The sequence below is a fragment of the Natator depressus genome, chromosome 22 (genome assembly GCF_965152275.1).
Source record: "Natator depressus isolate rNatDep1 chromosome 22, rNatDep2.hap1, whole genome shotgun sequence".
Taxonomy (NCBI): Eukaryota; Metazoa; Chordata; order Testudines; family Cheloniidae; genus Natator; species Natator depressus.
Window position 1 is genome coordinate 13377502 of NC_134255.1, and position 27383 is coordinate 13404884.

The 27383-nt window shown below is 56.8% G+C and overlaps 2 protein-coding genes and 1 long non-coding RNA gene across 7 annotated transcripts in view; 2 read left to right on the forward strand and 1 right to left on the reverse strand.

Moving 5' to 3' along the window:
- USP2 (ubiquitin specific peptidase 2) overlaps window positions 1–11194 on the forward strand; it is a 58091-nt gene extending 46897 nt beyond the window's left edge. For both annotated transcript variants that reach the window (XM_074936813.1, XM_074936814.1), the window contains 9 exons: window positions 3245–3356; window positions 3447–3557; window positions 4544–4608; window positions 4884–4987; window positions 5076–5156; window positions 5553–5631; window positions 5903–6010; window positions 7096–7216; window positions 9453–11194. In XM_074936813.1, coding sequence (XP_074792914.1) covers window positions 3245–3356; window positions 3447–3557; window positions 4544–4608; window positions 4884–4987; window positions 5076–5156; window positions 5553–5631; window positions 5903–6010; window positions 7096–7216; window positions 9453–9540 — 869 coding nt within the window. In that variant the 3' untranslated portion in view covers window positions 9541–11194. The remainder of the gene's footprint in view (window positions 1–3244; window positions 3357–3446; window positions 3558–4543; window positions 4609–4883; window positions 4988–5075; window positions 5157–5552; window positions 5632–5902; window positions 6011–7095; window positions 7217–9452) is intronic.
- Window positions 575–16162, reverse strand: LOC141976042 (uncharacterized). The gene is made up of 3 exons (XR_012636051.1): window positions 15818–16162; window positions 14046–14087; window positions 575–2509 (listed from the first exon to the last, which is right to left on the reverse strand). It is a non-coding gene; the product is annotated as an uncharacterized LOC141976042 (long non-coding RNA).
- MFRP (membrane frizzled-related protein) lies at window positions 15216–26177 on the forward strand. 4 transcript variants are annotated; one of them, XM_074936808.1, is made up of 13 exons: window positions 15216–15613; window positions 16625–16745; window positions 17333–17473; window positions 17925–18059; window positions 18539–18773; window positions 20448–20578; window positions 20901–21026; window positions 21664–21740; window positions 22898–23046; window positions 23673–23803; window positions 24780–24914; window positions 25228–25355; window positions 25603–26177. In XM_074936808.1, exons 1-13 carry the CDS (start codon window positions 15560–15562, stop codon window positions 25825–25827), a joined length of 1788 nt encoding a protein of 595 aa, XP_074792909.1. In that variant the 5' UTR covers window positions 15216–15559; the 3' UTR covers window positions 25828–26177. The 4 variants fall into 4 exon arrangements, with proteins under 4 accessions (XP_074792909.1, XP_074792910.1, XP_074792913.1 ...); XM_074936809.1 differs by having other exon boundaries at window positions 15216–15608; XM_074936812.1 differs by lacking the exon at window positions 16625–16745.
- Window positions 26178–27383: the final 1206 nt, after the last annotated feature.

The following is a 27383-nucleotide window of genomic DNA, read 5'->3' on the forward strand; positions in this document are numbered from 1 at the left end:
TCTGCCCCTTCCTCCAAGACAGAGCCCAAGCCCCTAACTCAGGCATTGGGAATCCCATTGTTGTTCCAATGATTTTCTAGGCATCTGGAAGCCAGGGCAATGGTGAGATTGCCACATCTATACCCCCTTTGTGGGTCTGGTCCACAGTGCTGATACAGAGGGGAGCGGAGACAGAGTATACTTGGTCCATATTACAAGCAAAGAGCACTGGGAGGTAAGGGAGCTGAGAACAGGCATGCCAGGGGCATGTAGTCCTGAGACCAGTGGAGAAGAGGGATTGCTGACAGTGGGGATGCTCTGGCATTCATACAACAGACATCACTAAGTCCAACAGAGGTGTGAATGGGTGTGCTTTGTGAATGCCGCAAGCCCTGAGATCTGGGTGGGCAATGCAGAATAGACACTGAGAGACCAGGTGACAGCTTATGCCAAGGCCCCTCGGTCTCACCTGAACACTGACAAATACCTGGCTGGAACCCATCTGACTCACCTGTGTGATAATATTGTTAAAACAGACATTAGAAGTGTAAGAATGTGTTTAGATTTTATAAAACGTTTGTAAATTGCTGCATGCATTAATCTCGCTTATAATATCTGTACCCAATGGTATAAGGTAATATTTAAGTGTTTGCATTGTAATCCTTGGTAACTGTAAATCACGAATGAGGAGAAAGACATCGGGTCGTGTGAAATGCTGGTGTGCAGAAGGTGTGATGTCCTGCCCAACAGAGAAGGCCCATCAATGGCAGATGAACTACTGTGGAACCTTAAAAGGGAGAAAAGACCTCTTTGGTTTCTCTTCTCTCTCCAGCTCAGCGGCTGTCGTCAGCCAGCTCTTTCTGCCGTGCCACCGAAAGCTGAAGTAGAGTCACTTCTACTGACAGCATGAATGTTTGACAACATACAACACATGTCCGTTCCCAGGTCTGCTTCTTCTTTTGATCAGTAGTTTTGTTGCGATTATCAAATGATTTGAGATTGTGCCTTTTTATGGGCTCAAAGACGTCTCCTTCACCCCTTTGCAGCCTCCTGGTTACAAACTGTTTCATTTCTTGTGTGCCGTTCTCTGTGATCAAGCAAACTTTCTTCAGTTTCAGGTGGGGTCACAGTAGATGTTGCAGTGTTCACAAGTAGCTGCCTGTGGTCTGGGCTTGTTCCAGGTTCAGTGCATAAAGGTTTTGTCATACTTTCAGTCACAAGTTTTATAATATCTTGGACAGCAGTTTCATCTGTAGCCATGCCCTTTGTGGTCACTTCTTTGTGGAGATCTGCTGCTGAAGGCTGCATTCCACACATCTGCCTTGTGTAGATGTTACAGCTGCCTTACAATGTGCAGAGGCAAGGTGTGTGAAGTAATATCTTTGATTGGACCAAGTTTTCTTGGTGTTCGAAAGCTTGTCTCTTTCACCATAGTCCAGTAAAAGATATTACCTCACCTGCCTTGTCTCTCAGATATCTCGGGGAAAACACATCACTGCGAATAACGTAAAATGTGTAGTCTGGTAACACTTGGTCAGCGCCTTATCTTTTGTGCAAAGATGCAGATGCTTCTCACAGTCCTCGTTGAGTGATTGCCACATGCTTCTGTGGTATATGGCATGACATGGCCATGGAGCAGTCTGGTATTCTGTACCCTGACTGTCAGCTGGCATGGGACATATATCTGGCTTCTGCTACATTTACACAACCCCATCTAGCATAGTTCATATGACCACACTGCAATTCAAGTGCAATCATCTCTGCCAGTGTCTCAAGCGACAAGGACTTGTTATCTCCTCTCTTTGCTGCAGTGTATCCCTCAGGAGTTGGGCAACATCCATTACATAGTTTTCCCAGAGCAGAAATGTATCTCAACAGTTTTTCCCTTGGGTAACGTAAGTGTCCATGAGCTGGTGGAGTGACTGGGTTCTGTTCGTGACGTCTGCCAGAGCATTCTGTGCTTCCACACTCTTTTCTCTGTGTGCCTTGTCCACATCTTCAAATGCTTCCGTGCAAGGTCAAGCTTTCTCCAAGATGCGTCTCTTCTCATCTCCTGGGAGAACATCATTGTTCATGGAATCGCCCAGTGCCACCCATTTCAAATGATTCATTGCTTCCTTCATAGGTTTCTGGATTCTAACACCACGGTTATGTGCTCTCGCTCCTACAGCATGGCTGATGACTGAAGCACCATCGATGCTTGCTTCCACAAGGAGGTCTTCAAACCCACTTTCCTGTATCACACTGCCTATGTCACCCAGGAAATTCACTGTACGATGCACGCCTCCCATCTCAGAGGGGTCACTGTCAAATTCGGTTCGATTCCTCCATTTAATCAACTGTGCTTTGCAATACATTGCTTCATCATACACGTCATAAGTCCAGTCTTGGCCCAGAGAGTGGAACATATCCTGAAAATATTTCATCCTGGTGTACGCTGTATTTACATCAGTTGCTGGTGCAGAAATCATTGCGCAGTAGCCAATAGTCATAAAATAGCAGACAGAAAGTCTTCTCCAATCAGTCCACCCTACAAATAATGACAGATATTTTGATGTATTACATGATACAAACAAGCTCATACTGTCGTGTGACTACAGACTTTTGCTTTAACCAAAGGCAGACAAGTATGGGAAAATGCATAAAATATATCACCAGGGGCTAAATATTCCCCAAACTTTCCGCAACAGTACTATTTTAAGTACATAGTTCGTAGGCAATTGAATTTAGAAGCTTTCTGCCAAATTTTGGTAAAAAATAGACCATGTTTCTCCAAGTTGTGGCCTTTTTGGTGATTTTATGATTTTTTCAGGTTAAGGTTTCAACATGACATGATATAGAATAACTGCACCACTCCCAGCAGCTACAAACACCCTGCTGATGACCACCAGATCTAACATGTGGCAACAAAATGTTTCTCGCTGACTCATTCATAAGACCCCTTTTTAAATCTGACTGGCTGACGACTCCTCCTCCAGGTTTGCCAGCTCTGCCGCTGATACCCAAGGTGTAGGCTTCAGCTCCCTCCGTGAGACCCTGGCCAGGCAGAGCAGACCAGGTTTCCTGCTGCTCCTCTGCTCAGCAGATCTGGCCATGAATATGCGCTGGGAGCAGATCAGCGGAGTAAGAAGCTGGACAGTCCCCCTCAGAGGAGAGCCGCCGGTAGACGGGGCTGCGGTTCTGAACACGCCCCCAGGGACCTGGGGGATTGGGCTGGAGCAAGCTGCAGGCCCTGGTAACCCTCGTTTGCACTCTCTCTTGGCAGAGTTCGCAAAGCTGATCCAGCTGCTCTGGACCTCGTCCCCCAACGAAGTGGTGAGCCCCTCGGAATTCAAGACCCAGATCCAGAGATACGCACCCCGCTTTGTCGGCTACAAGTAAGGCTCTGCCACAGCCTAGGCTAGACGGGGGGTGGGGGGCTTGTGGAGCCCAGGGAGTGGTTCCTTACCCTTCCTTGTCCACTCCAGCCAGCAGGACGCTCAGGAATTCCTGCGCTTCCTCCTCGATGGGCTCCACAGCGAGGTGAACCAGGTGCTAGTGCGGCCCAGATCCAACCTGGACAACCTGGACCACCTGCCGTAAGTAGGCGGTGCGCGTGAGGAGAGAGCCACGCCCACGGCACAGACTAGTGCCTCTCGCACGCTGCCTCTGCAGAGCAGCATCCATCCATCATCGCCAGGGAGCCACGCTCCCTGCCAGCTGGCTCACGCCCAGCCTGGAACTGGAGAAGGAGTCCCAGAGGTGTTTTTCACCAGCTAAACCCAACCCCAGGGGCCTGCCTTGGCCAGCTCTCTCTTTGGGGTGATTCTGAGCAAGTTCAGATTGGTGGTGGCTGGACCAAATTGGCAGCAAACACCCAGGACACCAGAACCCAACTGTGATGAGGCCTGGGGGGAGACGGGGGCTGCAGGTGCAGAGGGGAGATTGGGGCCTAATAAACGAGCCACAGGGAAGGAAAATCACCAGCAGATCCCAAACTGGGCAGGTAACTGTCCCCTCCAGAAAAGAAAAGAAAAAGAAAAGAAAAAAGAAAGCCCTGCTAATGTGAGGGGATCCCTTCTTCCCACGCGTTCCAAGCTCGGGGGAGCCGGCAGCCCTGTAACAGCCCGGCATTCTGCACACCTGCCTGCTGTGATGTCTGTAGGGTTTAGCATTGCTAGCCCTGGAATTAGCACGTCACAGATCCCAAATGTATGGAGTCCCCAGGCTTGATGTATGGGGGTACGGCTCTGGTCTCTTAAGTCACTCAACTCGCGAGCCATCAAGTGCTCCAGCGGTGTCGGACTAAAATTCAAGTGGACTAAATGCAAAGCCCGAAGGCCCTCAGCATGCCATGCTTTTAAGGGTTTGAGACCCACTGGCACGGTAGTGGAGTTCAGGACCAGAGAAGCTTTTCCAGCATCAGTCCTGGACCAGTGACCGTAAAGGGGGCAGAGCATGCTCCCGGCATCTCCCTCCTAATTGGCATGCTTCCGCCTGCAGACTGCAAAGCAGCTCAGGGCTTGGTGGGGCGCTGGCCCTGGCAGGCATCTCACACACTCTGTCTCTTCTTTGTCCCCTGCAGTGACGATGAAAAAGGGAGGCAGATGTGGCAGAAGTACCAGGAGAGGGAGGATAGCCGGATCGGAGGTGAGTGCCTGGGTACGGGGAGGGGAGGACATGGGGGCAGGGAGTGGATGGAAGGATAGCAAGGCCCAGGGAGTGAAGTGGAGGCGGGCAGGGGAATTGCAGTGTCTATGGAGCGGAGGGCAGGCAGCTGGCTCAGACCCCATACATCCAGTACACAAATGGATAGATCAGTAGAAGACACAGTTGCTGTGATGGTCAGAGCCCTGCCGGGTGAGGGCTGGGTCATGCAGTGCCTTGGGCATCTCTCACCCCCTCTCGTTCCCACCCCACCCCAGATCTCTTCGTTGGGCAGCTGAAGAGCTCCCTGACCTGCAGCGAGTGTGGTTACTGCTCCACGGCCTTCGACCCCTTCTGGGACCTGTCCCTGCCCATCGCCAAGGTAATGCCCCCTCCCCCACCTGCTGCTCAGCGTCCCCCCATCCTGCCTGCCCGGGCATGCTCTGACCCTCACTCTTTGCTCCCCACAGAAGAGCTACGGCGAGGTGACCCTGTTGGACTGCCTGCGGCTCTTCACCAAGGAGGACGTGCTGGATGGAGACGAGAAGCCAGTGAGGGAGGGATGGGTGGGGAAACAGTGGGAGGAAGGGATGGACGGGCAGGGACAGATGGACAGGCAGACTGCTGTTTAGGGATAAGGAGGTGCGGTACAGAGATCATCACCCTTCGGCACTGCGCCATTTGCCCACATCACAGTTTTGCTGTAGCAGTTGGTCCCGCATCCCAACCCCATGGGAACGAGGCCGCCTGCCCTCAAGGTGGGCACCATCTTGGCTCAGGAATAGGCTTGGATTTGCTTCCGCTGTGCCCCATTTCCGCTAGACGGTGGGCCTATTTGCTGAAGTTCCCCTGCGGGTAGCACACTCGGGCCCGGCCCAGGGCTCCTGGGTTCAGCCCCCCGGTGATGCTATCAGGATCCCCCTCTAATCCTGGTTTGTCTCCCCCAGACATGCTGTCGTTGCAAAACCAGGACAAGGTGCACAAAGAAGTTCAGCGTCCAGAGGTTTCCAAAGATCCTGGTGCTTCGTATCCATCAGTCTCCCCGGAGCTCCCTGCACCTAGGCGGCATATACCATGGGGCGGGAGGGTGGGGGGTCTTGGGGCAAAGGGATATGGGTGGGAGTCACCTCGTACCCCCAGGCATTAGCAGATCCAGCTTCTGCTGAATGGGACATACCAGAGGAAGACCGGGGCCCATCCGCAAGAGGGCAAAGGGCTCTGTGCACATCTCCTCCCATGCTTCCCTCCCATCCATCTGTCCTGGCCCTGCCCCCTTTCCTTGACTCCACCCCCCCAGATCTGAAGCGCTTCTCCGAGGCCAGGATACGAACCAGCAAGCTCACCACCTTCATCAGCTTCCAGCTGAAGGACCTGGACCTGCGGGAGTTTGCCGCACAGAGCTGCAGTGAGTGCCCTGGAGCAAAGCGGGGGCTGGGTGCGCTGGCACAGGGAGACAACATGCCCGTAGCTGATGGGGCAGGGCTGGGGCAGCGTCCCTCACGGCATCCCACTGGGCGTCAGGGGCATGTCACGGAGCACCCCTGTCGCTAACCAGTGTGTAACACTGCCCGGCCTGGCCCTTGATCAGACACATACCCAGTCGTGACCCTTCCTCCCTGTGCGGATTTATTCTTCACTTACCAAGGTCAAGAGAGTGGGTTGCAGCCTGCCAGCAAAGCAGACTTCCCCACAGCCACCTCTCCTCCACCCAGGCTGCCCCTCTAAACTTCTCCCGTTTCTTCTCCCTCCCACTTAGATCCTCCCACTTACCCATCCCATTGCCTCATCAGCCCAGCAATTGCCACCCAAGCTCAGTCATCCCCAACAGACTTCAGCCTGCACACCTTCCCCGTGCTGCAGCCACCTCGAATCGGGCCCTGGCACAGCGAGCTTGGTGGCTGATCAGCCACCCCAAGGGAGCTCTCCCCACTAGCTGCGTGTCCTTGGTTGCCAGTGCACTCATCCCACAGACAGGGCGTGGGTACGTTCTGTCTCCCCAGGACTGTGTCCTGCCCCAGCAGAGGCTGCACGGCACGCTCTGCCTTGCTGCACCCCTCTACCCCACACCCTCGAGGGAACCAGACAGTGGTGGACGAATTCCCCAGTCCCCGAGGGACATGTCTGTATCGTTAGCCTTGTATTTCAGGTGTGGAAACTGAGGCACAGGACGTGACACACACACAAAGCCATGCACTAAGCCAGTGGCAGAGCTAAGAACAGAACTGAGGCATCCTGGCTCCCCCAATCACTTGCTCACTCAAGACCACTCTCCCTCCCCAAGCGGAGAATAGAACCCAGGAGTCCTGGCTCACCCCCTCCCCCATTCTTCTGCCCAGTCCTTGGGGTCTTGCTCTTTGTGCCTTGCTAGTGGAATCCCAAGGGCACAGTACCAGCCCGGCAGGGGATTCCAGCAGCAGGGGTCCGGATGGGCACGCTGGACCCTACCCTCGCTAATTGCTGGGTTTGCTCTGCTCTGCCTCACCCCTACAGATCATGCCATTTACAACCTGTATGCCATCTCAAATCACTCCGGGACCACCATGGGAGGGCACTACACAGCCTACTGCAAGAGCCCAGTGTCTGGCGAGTGGCACACTTTCAACGACTCCCGGTAATCCTGGCACTTGGCATCCCAGGCACCCGTCCCACTTCCCATGTGGCCAGGGGTCTGTATGGGCATGTGGGGAGGTGGATGGGTATTGTGGGCTGATGTGGGGGGCAGCTCTGTGGATTGAGGTGACTGAGGGCTGCATGGGCAATGAGTGTTGTGGGGGAGATCTGCAGATGTGGGGTAACTGGGGGCTGCACAGGCTAGGAGGGTTGTGGGGGTAGCTCTGTAGATGTGGGGTAACTGGGGGCTGCGCGGGCAATGGGTGTTGGGGGAGATCTGTAGATGTGGGGTGAATGGGAGCTGCACAGGCTCTGGGTGATGTGGGGGGAGATCTGTAGATGTGGGTGTGATGGGTTCGGTCACAGGGACCCCCTTGGGACTGCCACCTGATGTGCTGAGACTACCTGTGAGCCCGTTTTCCCAGCACCCAGTGTTCTGCCTTTCTGGGCAATTTGCAACTTGTGCAGTTCTAGCTTCTTCTGATCTTCACTCTTACTTATTTTGCTTACTTTTCTGTCCCTATTTCCATTACCCAAAATAAGCAAACAGAAAATAACTAACCGGTAATCACTTTGTCTGTTCTCCAGCCAACACACTTAAACCTCACTTAAAATCACTACCAGCATTTCAAAGCAATCAGCTGTGCACAGATCCTGCTTGACTACGCCACTGTGACAGGTTGGGTCAGAGAAACTCCCTTGGGACTGCCACCTGATGTGCTGAGACTACCCCTGAGCCCCTTTTCCTTGGCAGCTTGGGACTTCAGTACCCTGTCTTGTTGAGCCAGACACGCCAGCCTGCTGCAAACACAGACCCAGGTCTGAACCACGTCCCCCAAAAGCTGCAGACTTAACTAAAAACATCTTAAGAAGGGCTCCTGTCTCTAGCACCCAGATACCCAGTTCCCAGTGGGATCCAAACCCCAGAAAATCTGTTTTACTCTGTATAAAGCTTATACAGGGTAAACTCATAAATTGTCCACCCTCTATAACACTGATAGAGAGATATGCACAGCTGTTTGCTCCTCCAGGAATTCATGGCTTACTCTGGGTTAATTAATAAACAAAAGTGATTTTATTAAGTATAACAAGTAGGATTTAAGTGGTTCCAAGTAATAACAGACAATAAAGTAAGTCACCAAGCAAAATAAAGCAAAACACGCAAGTCTAAGAAGAATACATTAAGAAACTGATTACAGATGAAACCTCACCCTCAGAGATGTTCCAGTAAGCTTCTTTCACAGACTAGACTCCTCTTTAGTCTGGGCCCAGTCCTTTCCCCGGTACAGCCTTGTTCCAACTCAGGTAGTAACTAGGGGATTTCTCATGACTGCAGCCCCCTTTGTTCTGTTCCACCCCCTTCTATACCTTTGGCACAAGGCGGGAATCTTTTGTCTCTTTGGGTCCCCACCCCTTCTTCTAAATGGAAAAGCACCAGGTTTAAGATGGATTCCAGTACCAGGTGACATGGTCACATGTCCCGTGAGACCCCCAAGCCTTCATTCTTCCCAGCCTGACTCACAGGAAGGCATGCAAGTAAACAGAGCCATCTGCAGTCAATTGTCCTAGCTGATGGAACCCATCAAGATTCTAAACCACCATTAATGGCCCACACTTTGCATAACTACAATAGGACCTCAGAGTTATGTTTTATATTCCTAGTTTCAGATACAGGAATGATATATTCATACAAATAGGATGACCACACTCAGTAGATTATAAGCTTTGTAATGATACCTTACAAGAGACCTTTTGCATGAAGTGTATTCCAGTTACATTAGATTCACACTCATTAGCATATTTTCATAAAATCATATGGAGTGCAACGTCACAGTGGGGTAACTGGGGGCTGCATGGGGAATGGGTGTTGGGGGAGATCTGTAGATGTGAGGTGACTGGGGACTGCACGGGCTCTGGGAGTTGTCAGGGGAGATCTGTAGATGTGGGGTGACTGGGGGCTATATGGGCTCTGGGTAGTGTGGGGGTAGCTAGGTAGATGTGGGGTGACTGTGGACTGCACAGGCTAGGGTGGTTGTGGAGGTAGCTCTGTAGATGTGGGGTGACTGGGAGCTGCACGGGCTCTGGGTGTTGTTGGGGGAGATCTGTAGATGTGGGGTGACTGGGGTCTGCACAGGCTCTGGGTGTTGTGGGGGTAGCTCTGTAGCTGTGGGGTGACTGGGGGCTGCTATGGGGGTAGCTTCCCTTCCTGTGCCGTGACCGCCACTCTCTCCCTACAGCGTCACCCCGATGTCCTCCAGCCACGTGCGCAGCAGCGACGCCTACCTGCTCTTCTACGAGCTGGCCAGCCCGTCTTCCCGCATGTAGCTCCTGCCCCCCCGCTCGGCCCCCTGGGAGCATGGCATGGCCACGCCGAGACGGGAAGACCCAGGACGGCCACGACTCTGGCGGAGATTTCTATTAATCGGTTCGTTTTTTAAAAAACAACACAAGACGCAAGAGAAACCACCCCTAAAATGGGGCCAGCACCCTGGCCGGGGGTGGGGGATAGATTTCTCCTGCCCGTGGGCCCATTGCGGCGGAGGCTGAAGACAAGTGGAGCCTCAGACCAACCGGCGGCACAGACAGCGGAGAGGATGCCGGCACAGAGGGGGCTGGACAGTTTGGACGATTCCTGCTGTTAGGGGCGGGGATTGGATTCTTAGCTTATTTTGCTCTTTTCTTTAGTGTGTAATAAATGCCAAGGGGCGCAGAAGCCTGCCTGTCCCATTAACTCCAAGCAACCACCCCCTTCCACCCCGGGGCAGACACGAGTGGGGTTTGGGGACCCAAGAGGGCCTCCATCTCATCCTGGTGCAACCACACCATTTGGAGCCTGCTGCTTGGGAACCCCATCTTGAATTGCACTATGGAAACACCGCACCTGCTCTCCAGCTCGGCCCCACCCTGCTCGCTGCAGCCAGGGGCTGCTCCTCCGAACCGGACTAATAGCCCGCCACCCTTCTCCAATAGCCCGAGGCAACTTGGCTGGTGGCTCTGCCCATAGAGCAGTCGTGGCAGTGAATTATTGATTTGAAACTCCCTGGCCAGTCTATGACCGGGTTTGCATGGATGACGGCCGGCGGTGCACGGGGAGCCCAGGACAGGTCCTGGAGTGACTGTTCTGCCTCTCAGCACTTTGGGGGGATACTCTTGAGTTCATTTTTAATTGACTTGTCAGTCCACAGTACCCACACTGGTTTCCTAGGGGGCCTCCTTGCTCGGAGCATCGGGGATGGGGGAGAGACTCGCTTTGGGTGGGTTTACCAGCCTGCTGTACAACCGTGCCTTAAAATGTTTTGGGAGCAGGGAGGGGCATGTGAGCTGAAGTAATGTTCCCATAATCCTCTGGGGCATGCCCAGCCTATGCCATGAGGGCCAGCAGCTTTGAGAGCCAGCTTTTTTTTTGGGGGGGGGGGTCTCTGAGCAGTTGGGAATGGTGAGCAGCAGCCTCTCCCTCCCACAGAGGCGTGAAGCCAGCCCCACTGGGCTTCCCCTGGACTGGCCAGGGAATCTCAATGGCCTTTTTAGTCTTTTCTCTAATTTATTCTCTTCCTCCCTTCCCCCCCAGCCACATTCAGAGCATCCCACCAGACCCTACAGCTGAGCTAGCCCCTGGCACGCTCAGAGATGCCCCCACAGCCCTGTTGAATTGTGCCCCTTGCCTGTTCTTGGCACTGCACGGCCAGGGCAGCCTTGCTGCTTTGCCTGCGTCCCGCCCCAAGAACAGGTCCAAGAGGACTGACACTGTTAGATTGAAAGGGACATTTTCCAACTGCTTAGCCAGGGCCCCTTTCAACATGGCTGGGGGCACCTGCTGCAGGGGAAGAGTGGCTGCAGGAGCAGCCCAGACAGCAGCTGGGGGGAGGCTGAGCAGAGCAGAGTTGCTGGTTTGGTTACTGCTTGTTTACTGTGTAAGCAAGGTGAGCGGAAGAGTATAGAGTACAAGGGAGACTTGTACAGGAATAAATTTTAGCTTGAACACCACCCCCAGGCTTTGCCTTGCTGTGTGCGTCCCAAGCTAACGCTGCAGGACAGGCCGCACTCCTCCCAGCCTAATGCTGCAGCTCAAGGGCATGAGCTGTGGAAACCCACCCCCGGGCCAGGTTAGCCCAGCCAGCTAGGGGGTTCCTCCTGCCGCTGGCTACTCACTGGTGGCAGTGGGCTAGATAGAGCCGGCCTCTGTGCCAGGGCACAGCTCTTGGCTGCCCAGAGGGCTTATGAGATTCCCATTGCCCCCCAGAGCAGGACAGCAGGGCCTAAAGCAAGCTGGGACCACCATTTAAGCTGGGCCTGAGGCAGGCAGCAAGTTTCTCCTGCAGCCCCCCTGGAGCCTGGCTTGTGCAGCATGAAACAGAATGAGAACTATGACACCACTGCAAAATGGACCCAGGGCTGGCTAGAGAAGCAGAGATCCAGGCCCAGAGCAAAGCCTTTTGCTGTAAACCCTCCCCCGCGCCACCCATTAACACGCCCCAGTCTTGGGAGCCCTAAGTACTGGGCTCTCCCCCTGCAGCTCAGCTCTCCCCAAAGCTCCTGCACAATGAGCCCTTTCTCCACTGCTTAGTAACAGAGAAACAGCTTCGCCTTGAGGGGCTGCAGGAATGTGACTGGCTGGGCCCTGGCGCCAGGCACTAGGGAAACGCTGCACCCAGCCCAGCCAACGGTAAACACAGCCAGGGGAATTCGCTCACTCCACATCCAGCTCCAGCCCCCTTCCCTGCAGGCCCATGGGGCACTGGTGGCATCAGTAATGCCCTTAGTTCGGGGACGCCATAAGAGAGCTGGGCCAGGCAGCACTCTAGCTGCTCAGAGTGGGGCTACGGTAGATTTCTAGACAGAAACTGCCACCCACAGCAAGCAGGCACGGGGGACAGGCCAAGGCCTGGACAGAGAGCTCCCCTCAGCCCTGGAGGGAGCAAGGGAATGCTCACCAGCTGCTGTGGGGTGGAGAACCAGGCTCCTCCCCCAGACACATTCACCCCCTAACAAACCCACTGGAAGTGCAGGACCTGAGACCCCCTGGGACAGTGACAGCCCTGCTGCCTCCAGGCCACAGGTGGGGCCACCGCTGGAGATCTCATGAATACTCCACACATGAGCCCCTAAGGGGCCTCTGTCCAGGGGAGCAAAAGCAGCTTGAGGGCCAGGATCATGTCTTGGGAGGGACTCAAGACCATGGGAGAAGGCCCCAGCTCCATCTCCCTACCCCAGGCACCCACTCTCATAAGATGTCCTTGACCCTGCAGCTTGGTTCCAGGCAGCACCCATCAGACAAGCATAAAAGAAGAGGTGGACTTGAATTCCCACCCACTAACACCAGTGCAACCAAGGAGAGGGCTAGGATGTGGGACTGCTGAGTTCTACTTCTGGCTTGGCCACCAACTGGCTGCATTACCTTGGGCAAAGCAGGTGCACAGATGCCCCAGTGATGGCCACTAGGAGAATCATTTTCAAAAGCATGCAAGTGACTTAGGAGCAGAACACTCCTTGGAAGCCAATGGCTCCAAAGGCACTTTTCAAAAGGGGACATTGGCTCCTAACTGCAGCACCTTGGGGGGAACTTATCTAGGTTTTTTCAGGGCCTAACATTTTCTATGTATGCCTCAGTTTCCCCCCTGCAATGCAGGGATAATAGCACTGACCTACTAATAGCTCCACAGGATCTGTGCTCCACCCCCAGCTTTGGAACAGTCTCTATCTGGAACCCCTTTTGGGGGGACAGACCCCCAAGGGGTCTCACTTTTCCTGCAGAGAATAGGCTATGCAGCCTCACCCCCTCCTTTGACTGAATCTCTGGGGCACCAGCACTCCTTCACAGCGGGCACTGTATTCAGCAAGGCCAACTGAGAGATGCTCCTGGAGAGACTTGGAGACCCCCCTCACCCCCTAATGTACCTCACCCAGCCTTTGCAATGACTCAAGTAGCATGGTCAAAACAGTAAGTTTATTTGTCAACGGGAACACAGCAAGTCCTTAGGTTAGCCCAGAGTCTTCAAGGTCCTTCAGGTTAGCCCAGAGCCCAGCCAAACTGTAGCATACCCCCCTTTCCAAGCTCCATCATCTCCTTCCTCAGATCCCTGGTGAGCACTTAACTGCCCTCTAGAAGACAACTTTTATTCCCCCCCTTTACACCTTCCCAATCCTTGGTTCTTGAGCTGGGGGATTCTGCCCAGCTTCCCTGCAGAGAGGTGGGGAAATCCATCTCCCTCTGGGGCATTGGTTGCCAGGTGTCCATGTCCTGGTGACAGGGTTTGCCATTGTCCTCTCAGATTCTCCATCGATAGGGTGTCAGCCTCCGCCAGTCCTTTAAGGACCCATTCAGGTTCAGACAGCTAGGCATCATCCATGCTTATGTCTCAGCCTGCCCTGAGAGACCATCTCCCCCCCAACTCCAGTAACCATGAAAAATAAAGGGGAAACTGAGGCACACATTGGCCACATACAATTACAGAAAACTCCATAGACACTGTTCTGTGCACCTCAAGGATGGCTAAGGCTTCATAGAGCAATGTAAGCCAGGGGCTTGGAGACGCTCCTCAGGAATGTACTACATCAGCATACCTTACTGTCCCACTCTGGGGTGCAGTCCAGACCAGTGAGGGGTTGGGTCATCACATGCCCTGTAACCCTGGGTGCCTCACAGCTTTGCTGCTGTAACTCCCACCCTGCACCCCTCACAACCAGACCCCTAGTCACACCACAAGCGTCCACATAGAGCTGCAGCCTGGTCCAGCAAGACTCTGGCTTTCAGCAGCCTTGGTTACTCCTCTTGGGGTGACTCCAGCACACTCCCAGTCCCAGCTTTCCCCAAAGATGTGTTCTGCACTGACCTGCCCTCTCCTGAACAGTTCAGATCTTCATGTTTGTTGCCCCTGTAAAGAGTCAACATTCAGTTTGTTGCTTTAACTGGAGTTAACAAACAGTTTGGTTTACACACAGCACTGGATTGTTTTAGATTAGAATCAAAAACAAAACAAAGGTAGGATTAAGTGAATTCAAGTAGAAGAGGTGAAACTAGCTACAAGCGAAGAAGAGTGAACACGCATCTAAAAGTCTAACAATCTAACAAGTTTTGGTCCAAAGCTTGGTTTGAGATGGTCTCACCCGCAGCCTTCCAACAAGATGGGGACTGTCCCTTTCCTGGGTCAGGCTCTGTCCCAGAGGCCCAAAGGTGCAGGGGCCCTGGTGGTCTTAGGCAAAAGAGATTACTTGGGGTTCTCTACCCCTTTATAGTCCAGGGAACCTTAGGAGTGGGTCCTACTGAAGGTTACGCCTCAAAGCAAAGTTTATGCAAGCTGTGAGGAAGGCAACATGGAGTCTGGTGGGCAAAGAGGCTTCATGCACCTTTCCCTTCTTGTTGGCAGGGAACAGAACTTTTAGTTCCACTGTCTCCTCCCCCTGCAGTTTTGAGGACCCTGCTTCCCTCAATTTGCACACAAGTAAACACATTCCCTTCTTTGGGCCAGACCAGACCAGTCTAACACCTTTGCCTAGGCAGGACTGTGGCATTTTGAACATGTGCCATTGTACAGGGGATTTCATAACTTTACATTAAGTTATCAACCAGCAAGTTATTAGTTTTCAAATGATCCCTCACAAGGCCTATTTTGTGCAGTGGCATGTAGGGTGTGAATACAGGGGTGCTTTCCACCACCGCCAACGCCACAATGTAGCCACTTCTGGGGTGGAGCATGACAGCCGCTTACCTACCCACAGCACCACATAGCCCAGGGGAAGCAGGGCAGGTCATCTCATCAACTTGATGGGGGACCCCTCCATGCATCCCAGATCTAGCTGCCTGAGCCACTAGGGTCCTCAGCTCCTGGGGAGCACCAGTCCAACCAAGCCAGCTCAACAGTGCTGTCCCTTTAAGACTCCTGTTTGCCATGCCAGGGGACTTGACCTCAGCATCCTCAGCTGAGTTGGATTAAGGTGGGAGGAGGGGTTGGGGCTTGGGCTGGTTTTTAATGCTTTTAAAATTCTTTCACTCCCATGTGGCTTTCCCAGCCCCCTCCCCCTGGAGTCCAGTACAGCCATTCCTTGGCTTCCAACCTTTGGTACCAGCTAAAGCAGCCAGCCTGGCCATTTACATTCCCCGCAGCAGGCAGACTGAGCTCACCCAGAGCTCTGAGTGCTCTGCAATAGCCACGTGGATGTCCCAGGGGAAGGATCAAACCCCAGTCGCACCTCTCAGGAGCCGCTTTGTGCTGTCGCAGTGATCAGGAGCAGCCATGCCGATGGCAGAGGGGCCAAGGGAGGAGGCCAGGGCCCACCAGATCCGGAGGGCGGGGAATGCACCAGGGGAGCAATTCTAGCCAGATCCTGCCAGGAATCACCCCCAGCGATGAAGGACTTCACTGAAATCACACTGTGCCCCGACAGGCTGGAGCAGAGTAAGGTACAGGTGGCAGCAGGTGCCACTGGGGAGGGAGCTGTGTGGGGTCTTGGCCCTGAACCCGCTTGGCCCAGAGCTCCTGCTGCTGGTGTCACCTCCCAAGCCCTGACCCCTCAGTGCCATGTGCTTCCCCCAGCTCACCCTCAATACCATGCAGTCCCCCTCCCCCGATGCCTGGTACAGACCCCCATCATGGGATTCACTCACCATTGGGGCATGTTTGGAGTCTTGCTCCTTTCAGGTCTGATGCTCCCCATAACCGACAGCTGCTCATGCTGCATCCCACCTCGCTCTCCAGGGCTCGCGTGGCTTCCTCTGTGGCTCCGCGCCCTGGCCAGGTCACTGTACTGTCCTCCCCTCCTGGATCCACTGTCCCACCTGCCATTCCAGACAGTCCTTCTGCACCACAGCCAGGCCCTGGGCCACTTTCTCAGCAGCAGGGAAGGGAACCAGGCCTGCCCACGACCCCAGGTTCCAGCCCTGGAACGCTTTGCCCAGCAGCCACTGTCTGCTTGCTCCCAGGCTCCAGCACTCCTTGGACTCCTTCCTATGCACCCCACATTCCTGCCCAAACTCCCTCCCCCAGCAAGCAACTGCTTCCCCAGCAGCCCCTTCTGCTCTCAGCTTCTTCCCTTTAGACCACCCCACCTGAAGGTCATCTTCCACTCAGCTTTACTGAGCCCTGGCTCTCCTCCTGGGGCAGCCTATGAGGTTAATTGACCTAATTTAACCTGCTCTGCCTTGTGTGGGGAGGACCTCACTTCCCACTCCCACCATACCTCCTTCTCCCCAGCACTGACCCCTCCCTGCCATGTGCACCTGTTCCCAGCACCCAGGGCTGGCCCCCTTGCTCACACCCACCCCCCAGCAAGGCACTGACTCCCATTAATGAACAGCCCAGCATGCCCCATGTTCCCCACCCCACAAAGCACTGTTCACCTCCCTGCTGCCCCACACGCCCCACCCCCACCATAGCCACACCAGCCCCTTAGCCACCTGCTCTGTGTCTTGCAGACGGAGTTTTGCAATCCCATCTTCGAGCCTGAGAGCGAGGGGGCTGGCTGTGCACCCCCCACTCCGCACCAGATGGCGGGGGAGAACGGGAGCAGCACTGGATCCCCCTGGGATGGCCTCGGTACCAGCCCCCTGGGGGTCCTAGCACCAGTGGGCCCTTCTGAGTGGGCAGGCCCTGAGGGGAGCAGGGAGGAAAGGCAGGGGATCTCCCTCTGCCTGGAGGAGATGGGCCCAGCAGACCCTAGGGTCCTCCCCAAGGGAGTCATGCACCACACAGTACTGGCTGGCAGGGGGCCACCACGGTCACACCAGTGCCCTCAAGCGGGGCCCCCTGTACTCGGTGTACCCCAAGGAGCTGGTCCTGTGCCCCACAGCAGCTTGTTCCAGTGCCCTCCAGCTGCACTTTGTATACCCACAAGCACCGGAGGGTGAGCAGTGACCCACAGGTCCTACCCAACACAGCGCCCACTGGCTGCCAGGGCCGGAATATTGGGCATCCCAAGAATGGCTTCAGGGGTCCTGTGCTCGTACCCAGAGCCGGGTGTATCCCCACAGGGTCCCCTCCCCAGTTCTTCCAGCCTTGGGGGTCCTGTCCCACTGCACTTAGCACTGGCAGGGCTGGGTGCCCCACAGACCTCTCCCCTAGGGCTCTGGGAAGGAGGGGCCCCCCCAGCCATGCTCACCAGTGACCCCTCGCTGTGCACACAGCTCCCCCCGCAGGCCAGCGGCTCTGGGGCAGGGCTGGCAGGAAGCACAGGCCCGACTGCAAGTTCTCCTGGCTTTGCGTAGCACTGATGAGTGCATTGCTCTTGCTGCTACTCACCTTGCTGCTGGGGATCATCATCTCCCGTGAGTACCAGGGCAGGGGCAGCTGGGGCATGTGGATGGACAGCAGGTGTGGGGGGCCCAGCATGCTTACACCCCCCTCTCTTCCCCCCCCGGGTCAGGGCAGTGAGTGGGGCTGGGAGCACACCTGCGGGAATGGAATAAGGGTTAGCTACTGCTACCCCATCAAGACCCTGGCCCCACCTGGTCCTCCCTCCAGCTGGAATCACTGACAGCCTGAAATCCACTGAGCTTGGGGTGGAGGGAAGAAACTCCCCAGCCCCCAAACACCTAGCTCTGAGCCCCCGCTCCCCTCCCTCCCCCGATCTGGGGTGCCAAGCAGGGGAGAGAGCTGCAGGCCAGGCCTCCCCCCCCCCCCACAGTGTCTGATCCCTGGGAGAGAGTCCCAGCTGCCTGCCCAGAGACCCCAGTTCCAGTGGCTGACCCCCACTCTTGGCTCTCCCTGTGGAAGCAGAGCTGCAGTCCTCACACTCAGCCGGACCCTCCTCTGCAACGGCATCTGCCCACCACCACCACACCACCACCACAGCACCCGCTGGCGCCACCGAGCCACAGAGAGACCCGCCCCCAGCTACTACACCAGAGCCCTGTGAGTACCTGGGGCCTCGCAGAGCCTCTCCCCAGGCCAGGGGACCCAGAGATCTACCCCCAACCCTACTGAGCGTAGGAGGGCATCAGACCCCAAACCGAGACCCCATTGTCCGGGGAGACCACAGGGAGCCACATTCACAGCCCCCCTCCTCACCTCCCTGACTAGCCCCATGTTAATCCCAGTAAGGGGGAGCAGTGGGGAGAGCAGCTAAGAGCAGAGGGGATCCCCATCCCTGACTAGGGTAAGCATTGAGCCCCAGGGCTAGGGGCACAGAAAGGGGCCCCACCCACCCCATAGCTCCCCACCCAGGCTGGGAACACAGAGAGGGGACCCCCCATCCACGGCTGGGGGCACAGAGAGTGAGCCCCACCCACCCCACAGCACCCCCCATCCTGGGGTGATATGGAGAAAGAACCCCTTCTTAACTCAACCCACTGTAATCTTCCCTCTCCAATGTGTCTTGTCTCCCTGTGCAGCCTGTGGGGGGACCCTGAAGGGCCCCGAGGGCTCCCTCAGCTCCCCCAGGTACCCTGCCCCCTACCCACCCAACACCCTGTGCGTCTGGCGCATCCAGGTGGAGGACGGGCTGGCCATCCAGCTAAAGATCGAGTCACTCAGCCTGGAAGGCACGAGATGGTGCCTCTTCGACAGGGTGGAGCTGTACGAGGAGCTGGGAGCAGCCAGCAGCTCCCCTTGGGGAGGGACATCCAGGTAGGGACCCCATTGCCAGGCTGGGTGAATCACAGACCCCCCTCCCAATAGCCCCACCCATCCAGGCTCAGATCAGCCACCAGATCCTCAGCTTTTGGGCCATGGGTTTGTCAGTTGCAGAGGGTGGGTGCTCTGGATTCTCATCTGCCAGGGTGGGCAACTTGCCAGAGCAAACAGCACCCTCTGCTCAGGCCAGGCCCCAGCCTAGCTGGGCCTGCAGAAGGTCCAGGGCAGGTGTGCTGGTAAAGCAGGGGGTGGGGTGGAGAGGGGCACTCACCCCCAGGGCTGCCTGGCACTCAAGCAGGGCTGTAGCAAGTGGTCTCCCTCCCCGACATCCCCTTGTCAGTCACAATTCTGTCTTGAGGTGGGGGGAGGCACCCCTCTTCTGTGGCTCCCCTGCTGGGTCACAATCCAGGCTACCCTTTCCAGGGGGTCCCCAAAGAGACACCAGTCACAGAGAAGTCTTCCAGCACCCACAGAGGCTTCAGGGCTTTCCCCATAGCTTGGGGGACACAGGCTCTAAGCCCTTGGCTAGTCAGGGGCTCCCCCAGTTGGATTTTCCCCCAAGGAGAAGACTCCTCTGGGTGGCCCATCTTTTGGAGTGCATAGAGGAGCCCAGGCCCACCCTTTCCACCAGGCTCCCATACAGGGCCCAATGGTGGGCAGCCAGGTTCTGCACCTTAGGGTGCTAAGCAGCCACCCCCCCCCGGTCACTTCCTACCAACAGCCCCTTTCCCCAGAGGAAGTTAAAGAACCACAAAGCTTCTGACCTGCTCACTGGGTCTCTCCAGTCTCTGCTGTGCAACCTTGGTCAGGTCTGTACTGGTAGCATTTCCCCAGCCCAGAAATCTGCCTTAGTCCCGCTGCCTCCCTTTTATACCTTGCCTCCAGCTGGGCAGGCTTTGCAGGTGCCTCCACCTAGGCCCAGAGCTTAACCCCTTCTTATCCAGTGCGGACTTTGTACATGTCATCACAGGAGCCCAGCGCAGGAGGCTGTGGATCAGGACTGAGGGGCACTGGCAGAGCTGTGGGGGGACAGGGTGACCAGGGATGTATGGCAGGGGGTTCTGGGTCAGGCTTGAGGGGCACTGGCAGAGCTGGGGGGCAGGACAGGGTGTCCCATGGCTGGTATGGCAGGGGGCTGTGGATCAGGACTGAGGGGCACTGGCAGAGGTGGGTGGGAGCCTGGGAAGGCCAGGGTGTCCCATGGGTGGTATGGCAGGGGGCTGTGAGTCAGGCTTGAGGGGCACTGGGAGAGCTGGGGGGCGGGAGGACATGGCATCCCAGGGCTGGCATGGCAGAGGGTTCTGGGTCAGGATTGATGGGTACTGGCAGAGCTGTGAGACAGAAGCTTGTCCACCCTTCCTGCCTCCAGCCAGCACTGACATGCCCATAAGCCCAAAAATGCCCCCTGCCCTGGCCCTGTGGGTCTCTCCCCCCAGAGCAGCGCAGCAGGAACGGAGTGGAGGGAGCCCAGCAGGGCTGTCCTGTGCTCCCCTGCTGCTCCGAGGGCACCCTGGCAGATCCAGCCTCCCCCCACCACAGGATCCAGGCCATCCCAGCCATATGGGCTCAAGGGGTTAATGGGCAGGTGCCTGCCTCTGCTCCCTGCCCCACTTGCCAGGGTCTCTGGGGCAGGGGGCACCGGTTGCACATGCTTGCTGCTCTCTGCAGGTTTTGTGGGGACGTGGCGCCCCCGACAATCAACACCAACTCCAACCGGCTGCGCGTCACCTTCGTCTCGGACAACAGCGTGGGTGCCCTGGGGTTCACCGCCCACTACCGTGCCATCATGCCCAGTGACAGTGAGTGCGGCCCCCCCACACACAACCACCCCAACCCCTGGGGCTTCACCCTCCCAGGGCAGCAGGGGCCCTCTGATGCAGGGCCACCCCGAGCCCTGGGCACCTGTGGGCAGCTTCCAAGGGCGGGGGGAGGCTCTGTTATACAGCTGATCAGAGTGGTCCCTTCTGGCCTTCAGATCTGTGAACCCACAGGCAGTGGGGCACTGGCCCTGGGCAGGGAGCTGCTGACCAAGGGGCATTGCCAGGTTCCTAGGCCCTCGCCCAGCCGCTGGCTCCTGCTTTCAGCAGCCACCCCTCTTTCTCGTCCATCTGTCTGTCCTAGAGAGCTGTGCCTGGGATGAGTTTTTCTGCGACCAGGGGCTCTGCCTCCACCCGGGCCTTGTCTGTGACGGCTTCCACGACTGCACGGACAAGAGCGACGAAGCCAACTGCAGCTCAAGACGCAAAGGCACGGGCAGCCGGGTGGCCTCCGGCACGGTTCGGCCACACAGGGGCTGGGCCGGGGCGGGGGGGGCAGGCCTGGGCCAACGTGAGGGGCAGCAGCAGCGCTGGGTGGGGCCCTGGACTGGAGTTGCAATGGGGTGTTGGGGGTCCAGACCAAGGGACATTGCAGGGCTGGCAGGCAGGCCAGGCTGACAGGGCGTTGGTGAAGTGTGGGAGCCCAGGCCTGGGACAGCACGGGGACGGTGCACGTAACGGTTGAGGGGCATTGGCAGAAGTGGGTGGGATCCAGGACTGGAAAAAGAGGGGATGCCATGCGTCAGGACTGAGGGGCCTGGTCAGAGCCATGGGAGGAAAAGTCCATGCGTTGGGGGCTGAGTGGGGTGGGGGGATCTCTAACAGACTACGCGGGGCCAGAGCAAATCCCTCAGCAGGGACAAGCTGAAATGTTCTTGCCCGGATGCTGCAGGGTGCGGGGAGCCCTGCAAAGCCAGGACTGAGTCAGACAGCACCAGGGGTGCCGGGCCGGGGGTGGGATGGGGAGAGCCCATGGGTCACAGGGCTGGCGGCAGAATAACCAGCATGCACCAGTCACAGCTGGGTAAGAGCAGAGATCCGACCCCATGGTGTCTGTCTTGTTCCAGAATGCGGTGGGTCGCTGACCAGCTTGGAGGGGCAGTTCTCCACCCCAAGCCACCCCCAGCCGTACCCGCATCAGCAGGTGAGGGAGGAGCCAGGGGCTGGGGGCAGCAAGAGTGCTAAGCAGTGGAGGCTACGGGGAGGTGTGTCATGTGGCCCAGCTGGCACAAGAGGACAAGGGCCAACCTCTGCCATGCAGCTGTTGGCATCAGAAAGGAGAACCAGGGCTATGGAGGGCCAGAGAGGTGGAGTGGTCAGGTTGGCCCTGTGCTGTTCAAGCCACAGAGGGATGGGGTCCCCCACTGTGTCCAGAACACCAGGAAGAGCCAGAAATGCCCCAGTCTGGGCCACCCTGGCAGCTCCTCCATCCAGAGGTGGGCAGTGGTTTAATGCCCGGTGTCAAGGATCAGGTCTGGTGCTCTCGTGCGGCTCTGGAACAGTCCCTGGGAGGAGCCCTTCAGTGTGCCAGCCCCCTTAGGGTCACACTCTTTCACGAGGGTGAGCCACTTGCCTTCCCCGACTCCGGGGACCGAACCTCGGAGCCTTCACCACCCCTGCTTCCCACCGTGAGCTCCCTGCAGCGAGTCCGCCTGCAGGAGCTGTGTGCACCCAAAGGGATCCATGTACCCCCCCACCCCCAACTTCCTTAAACTGCAGTGACTCAGCCAGAATTGTAACAGCAACAGGGTTTATTAGATGTCTGGAACACAGTGTAGACAGCCCTTGGTTAGCACAGGGAACAGAAAGTTACAGCGTAGAGCATCTGCGTCCGGCCCAGAGCCCTCTGACCCCTCTTTCATCCCAGTCCAAGAACGTCTCCCCCATTTCCAGCAGCCCCCATTTAGCAACCCCACCCGGCCCCTCCTCGATCCTTTGTCCTTGTTCCCCTGCTGGTCACACCCTGCTGGCATCCATGGTCATTAGTTGCTAGGTGCCCAATGTCCATCCAGTTGGAGTGGCTGTTGTCTTCTGGGACTCTCCATGGGCCTGGGGCCGCAGGCAGCAAGGCGTCAGACACACCCGGATCTCTGGGTCTCTGCAAAGAGAAAACAAGCTTTTCGCACCACCTACTTAACATTACACCACATAGGGGAAACTGAGGCACACACACGCTTCATACAAAATATCATGAAATAATTCCCACGCCATCCCACCCGGTCTGTGCCCAGCTGGCAGTTCCCCATCCAGACACGGGGCAGGGATGTCTGGCACAGGCTTACTGGCATCGGTCTCTTCCAGCTGTGTCTCTGGCAGATCGCCGTGCCCATGGGCCATGTGATCGATCTGCAGTTCCACAACTTCAGCTTGGAGTCGCAGGAGGACTGCACCTTTGACTTTGTGGAGGTGCACGACAGCGCAGGCACGGACGCCCTCAGCCTCCTGGGCAGGTACAGGTGCCCGCAGCTCGGCGATTTGCCGCTGGGGGGCAGGAGATTGAGGGAAGGGGAGGGGGGCAGAACTCCCTGAGCAGGGCTGCCTTGCAGAGCCACCTCCTGGGGGGAAAGAGGAACCTCTCTCCTACCCGACTGAATGCCCCCATCCCCAGCACTGGAGAGACCCAGGTCCTGCCCCTCCCAGACCCAGCCTTAGCTGCCTGTCAGCCATACATCTCCAGGTGCTGTACGAAGCAAGTCGGTTTTACTCTCTCCATTTCGCACAGTGGGGAAGTGACTTACCCAAGGCAGGCCGGTGGCACAGCTGGGAAAGGGCACCCAGGGCTCCCAAGTGCCAGTCCAGTACTTTATCCACTAGGCATCAATGCCTTCCCAAGGTACTAGCCAATATTCTGCACACAGCAAGAAGACGGGCTGCACAGGGAGGGGGCAAAAGTCTCTGGAGGCATTTGGCACGGTCACAACTTCCTACACACCGTCCATTCCCATCCCCATCTCTGCTCCTCTCTTCTTTTCCCTCTCTGTCTCACTCCCCTCTTTTTCTCCATCTCTCTCTCCCCCCGGTCTCTCTCCCCTGCTCCTCAGCCCCCTCGTTCCCATCACATTTCCTCTCCCGGCAGGTTCTGTGGCTCCCAGTTGCCGCCCGTCCTGACCTCCTCACGACACGTCATGACCGTCCTGTTCATGGCAGACGAGGACGTGGCGGAGGACGGGTTCTTTGCCACCTACCGTGCCCGGAACGCCACGGAAAGTAGGTCCCTGGGTCTGAAACGCACCCTCGGTCTTCCTCCAGCTGGGTGGCAGGGTCGCCCATCTCTGAGTGGCATGTCCTGGTGCCAAGCTGACCCATGTGCACTCTCTGCCAGGGTGCTGCTCAGCTGTGGGTTCATCGCTGGCACGGAGCTGGGCATCACATGTGGTGAAAGCAGCATGGATCTCGGCCGTTGGTCTGCCTCCCCAGCTGTGGGATCATCCCATCTCCCCACACCTCCCTGAGAAGGGGACAGAGACCTCCTCAGACAGGCTGATCACAGGGTCGTTTTTTTCTAGGAGGGGAACTGCCTTGGGGGGTTTACCAAGGGAATAGCCTGACACCCTGTCATTTCCCTGTTGCTGCCCAGTAAGTAGCTGATTGCTGTTACGAAGGGAGAACAATGCGATCGCCTCCCTAGCCCCATCCCCGGGGAATCACTGGGGTAAACAGAAAGCAGCAGTGCCCAGAAATCTTAGCAGTGTCTGTCAGGAGAGTCCACTCCTCCACCCTCCAGGTCTGCCTTTCCCCCGCTTCCTCTTTCCAAGGTATTTCCCAGGGGACCTTTGCTCCTCCTCAGTGCATTTGTCCGTGCACACCCCAGTGAAGCAGTGCTGTTCTGCAGATGGGAACTGAGGCCCAGCGAGCCCCAGTTCCCATCTGTACGGGAAGTGGTGAATTGATACCACTGTAGCTATCCTGGCCCGTGGACACTCGCTCTAGTCACAGTACGATAGCGCTGTCCAGTTGGGTCTGTGATCCAGTGACCATGGTTACATTGTAGCTACACTGGAGTTGGGCACCGCTTCCCGTTGTAATTACAGTCGCTGACTGCTCGTGTGTGTCCGGTTGGGTCTGCAAGCGCCGGGTCACCATGGTGACTATAGTTACACTGCAGCCCATCGCATGTAGGCCCCATCCCTGTACTCAGACGAGTATCCGCTCATTCCGACATCTTTCTCGCTCATCCGCCAAGAAACATGCAGCCCCTTGGAGTTCTCCTGCAGAAACGGGGAGTGCCAGGCGCGGGAGTCGGTGTGTGACGGCTGGCATGACTGCCCGGATGGGAGCGATGAATTCAACTGCACTAGTGTCTCACCCCCCTCCTTTGGTGAGTGACAACCCCTAGCCCAACCAAGCTCCTGCAATGACCAATACTTGGCTTATGGGGTGGGGGGACTTTATCCTCCAGTTTCCCTCAGCCGGTTCAGGTCACAGGTGGAATGAGTTTGGTAGGCCTCAGCTCTGCACCCAGGGAACCTCTGTCCGTACACACTAATGTGACCACCAACTCTGAGGCACCTGCTGGGCTAGGATCCAGATTTTGGAGCCCATGGGCCCTGCAAACGTTCTTTGCACGTCCTAGCCAGTGCACCCCCCCAGCTCAGAGCTGCCACCTGTATCACCTGCCCTCTCCCCTGCAGAGTCCTCCTGCCAGCAGATCCAAGTGGAGGTGTGCTTGGGTCTCAGCTACAACACCACCTCCTTCCCCAACATCTGGCTGACCATCCCAGACCAGCAGGAAGCAGCCACCATGCTCCGAGACTACAAGGTGAGCCCAGCACAGGGGGCCGTGGGGGAGACTGTGCTGCCCGGCCGGGGGGGTGTCAGCTGGGCGGGAAGGGAAACCCAGTGGGAAGCAAGCAGGCTGGGTGGAGAATTTGCTTTGGGTGGAAGGTGGGGACATCAGGTGCCAGCGGTGTAGAGTGCCCAGGGGGTAATGCACCCATAAACGGGGAAGCCGCCCCCATCGGTACCCCAGGCCTTGTAGTGCTCACTGCCTCGCTCTCTCCCTGCAGACCCTGATGGGGCTCTCCTGCTACCAGCACCTGCGCCTGCTGATCTGCAGCCTCTTCGTGCCCAAGTGCACGCCGGACGGGGGCGTCCTGCAGCCCTGCCGCTCCGTGTGCCTGACGGCGGAGCAGCGCTGCCAGCAAGCCCTCGTCCTCCTCAGCATCCTCTGGCCCATCAACTGCAACGTCCTCCCCGACTCCAGCGACCCCGTGGAGTGCTTCAAGCCGTGAGGGGGAGGTGGGGCCCGGCGAGTGGAAGGGTGGGGCTGGCACTTCCCGCCCCAGCCAGGCCAGAGACGTGACCTGTCTGGCTTTGGGGCGGGTGGGGACTCGAACCCTTCTCTGAGCTATGCCCTCCCCTTCCAACGCGTTTCCCTTCAGGGACCTGAGGACACGGGGAGAGCCTGTGGGCCCAGGAGCCCCAAATAAAGGTGCTGGAGAAGAAACCACCCACCCTGAGACTGGGAGCCTGCTGCCCCATAACTCCCCATGGTATTCCCCATAACAGTCCCCTGTGGGAGCCACCAGGGCTGGCCCTAAGTGCCCAGAATGCGAGTGACTGGTTGCTGGGGTCCCCACACTGCATAGCCACAGCAATGCCTGGGCCCATCTCCCCAGTCCTGCAGTGGTGTCAAAGGGTCCGCTGGCTCGTGCCTTGCCACCCACCACATCCTCCGATACACCCCGTCCTACACCCCCTGCATGACCAAGGGAAAAGAAAAAACAAATCCTTCTGTGACTCAGTTTCCCCATCTGTAAAATGGAGACAATGCTACTTCCCTAACAACCAGGGGGTTGTAAGGATAAAAGCATAGCTACATGGGGCCCTGTTGTGATGGCGGGGGCCATGGAAGTACCTAGGTAGATGAATGACAAAAAACACCTTAAGAAATGGCACCTACCCCAGCATCACACTTTGTTTTACAAACCTTCCGGTGCCCGAGCCTCTAACTTGACATCTCATCTGGGCAATAGGGGGCTGGAGGGCTACTTCCCCAATGCCACGGCAGCTTAAGACATAGCACCCATTGGCACACTTCAGTTCCTTGGCCCAGTTCTGGCACTGGACAGCTGTCTTTCCACCTTACCCGAATGCCACTTGTACACAGGGTAAAGAGTTAATCAGCTCACCACGCAGACTCACAGGCTAAGGCAAGGCCCAGTGCACTGTGTTCCACTTGACTTGGCTGGCAGTGCCTGGGGTGCTGGCCAGAAGAGCAGCGTGGGCTCCAATGCCCTTGGCACGACTCTGTGTGTCTAATAAACAGCTGCAGCATTTTGCAACTACAACCTTTCAAATAATAATTTGGCTTCACACTCTCCTGGGGGGGCAGGTCAATATTACCCCCAGGTCAGCACTGGGGAAACTGAGGCACAGAGAGGGGAAATTATTTGCCTGCAGGTCAGGGGCAAGGCCAGGAGCAGAACCCACGGGAAGCCCATGTATGAATCCCCTGCTCTAAGCACTGGAATATGCCTGGGCTGGGTGGAATCACTGGAAGGGGTCACTGGGAACCGAGACCTAAGGGGTCCTTGGACAAGGAGCTGGGGAGTGAGAGCAGGAGCCCTTGTCTCTCTGAAGCAGATACGGCTCATAGCTAGGGCGCTACCAAATTCACAGTCCATTTTGGTCAATTTCACTGTCATAGGATTTTAAAAATCGTAAATTTCATTATTTCAGCTATTTAAATCTGAAATGTCATGGTGTTGTAATTGTAGGGCTCTGACCCAAAAAGGGGGGGGGTCACAAGGTTATTGTAGGGGGGGTTGCGGTACGGCTACCCTTA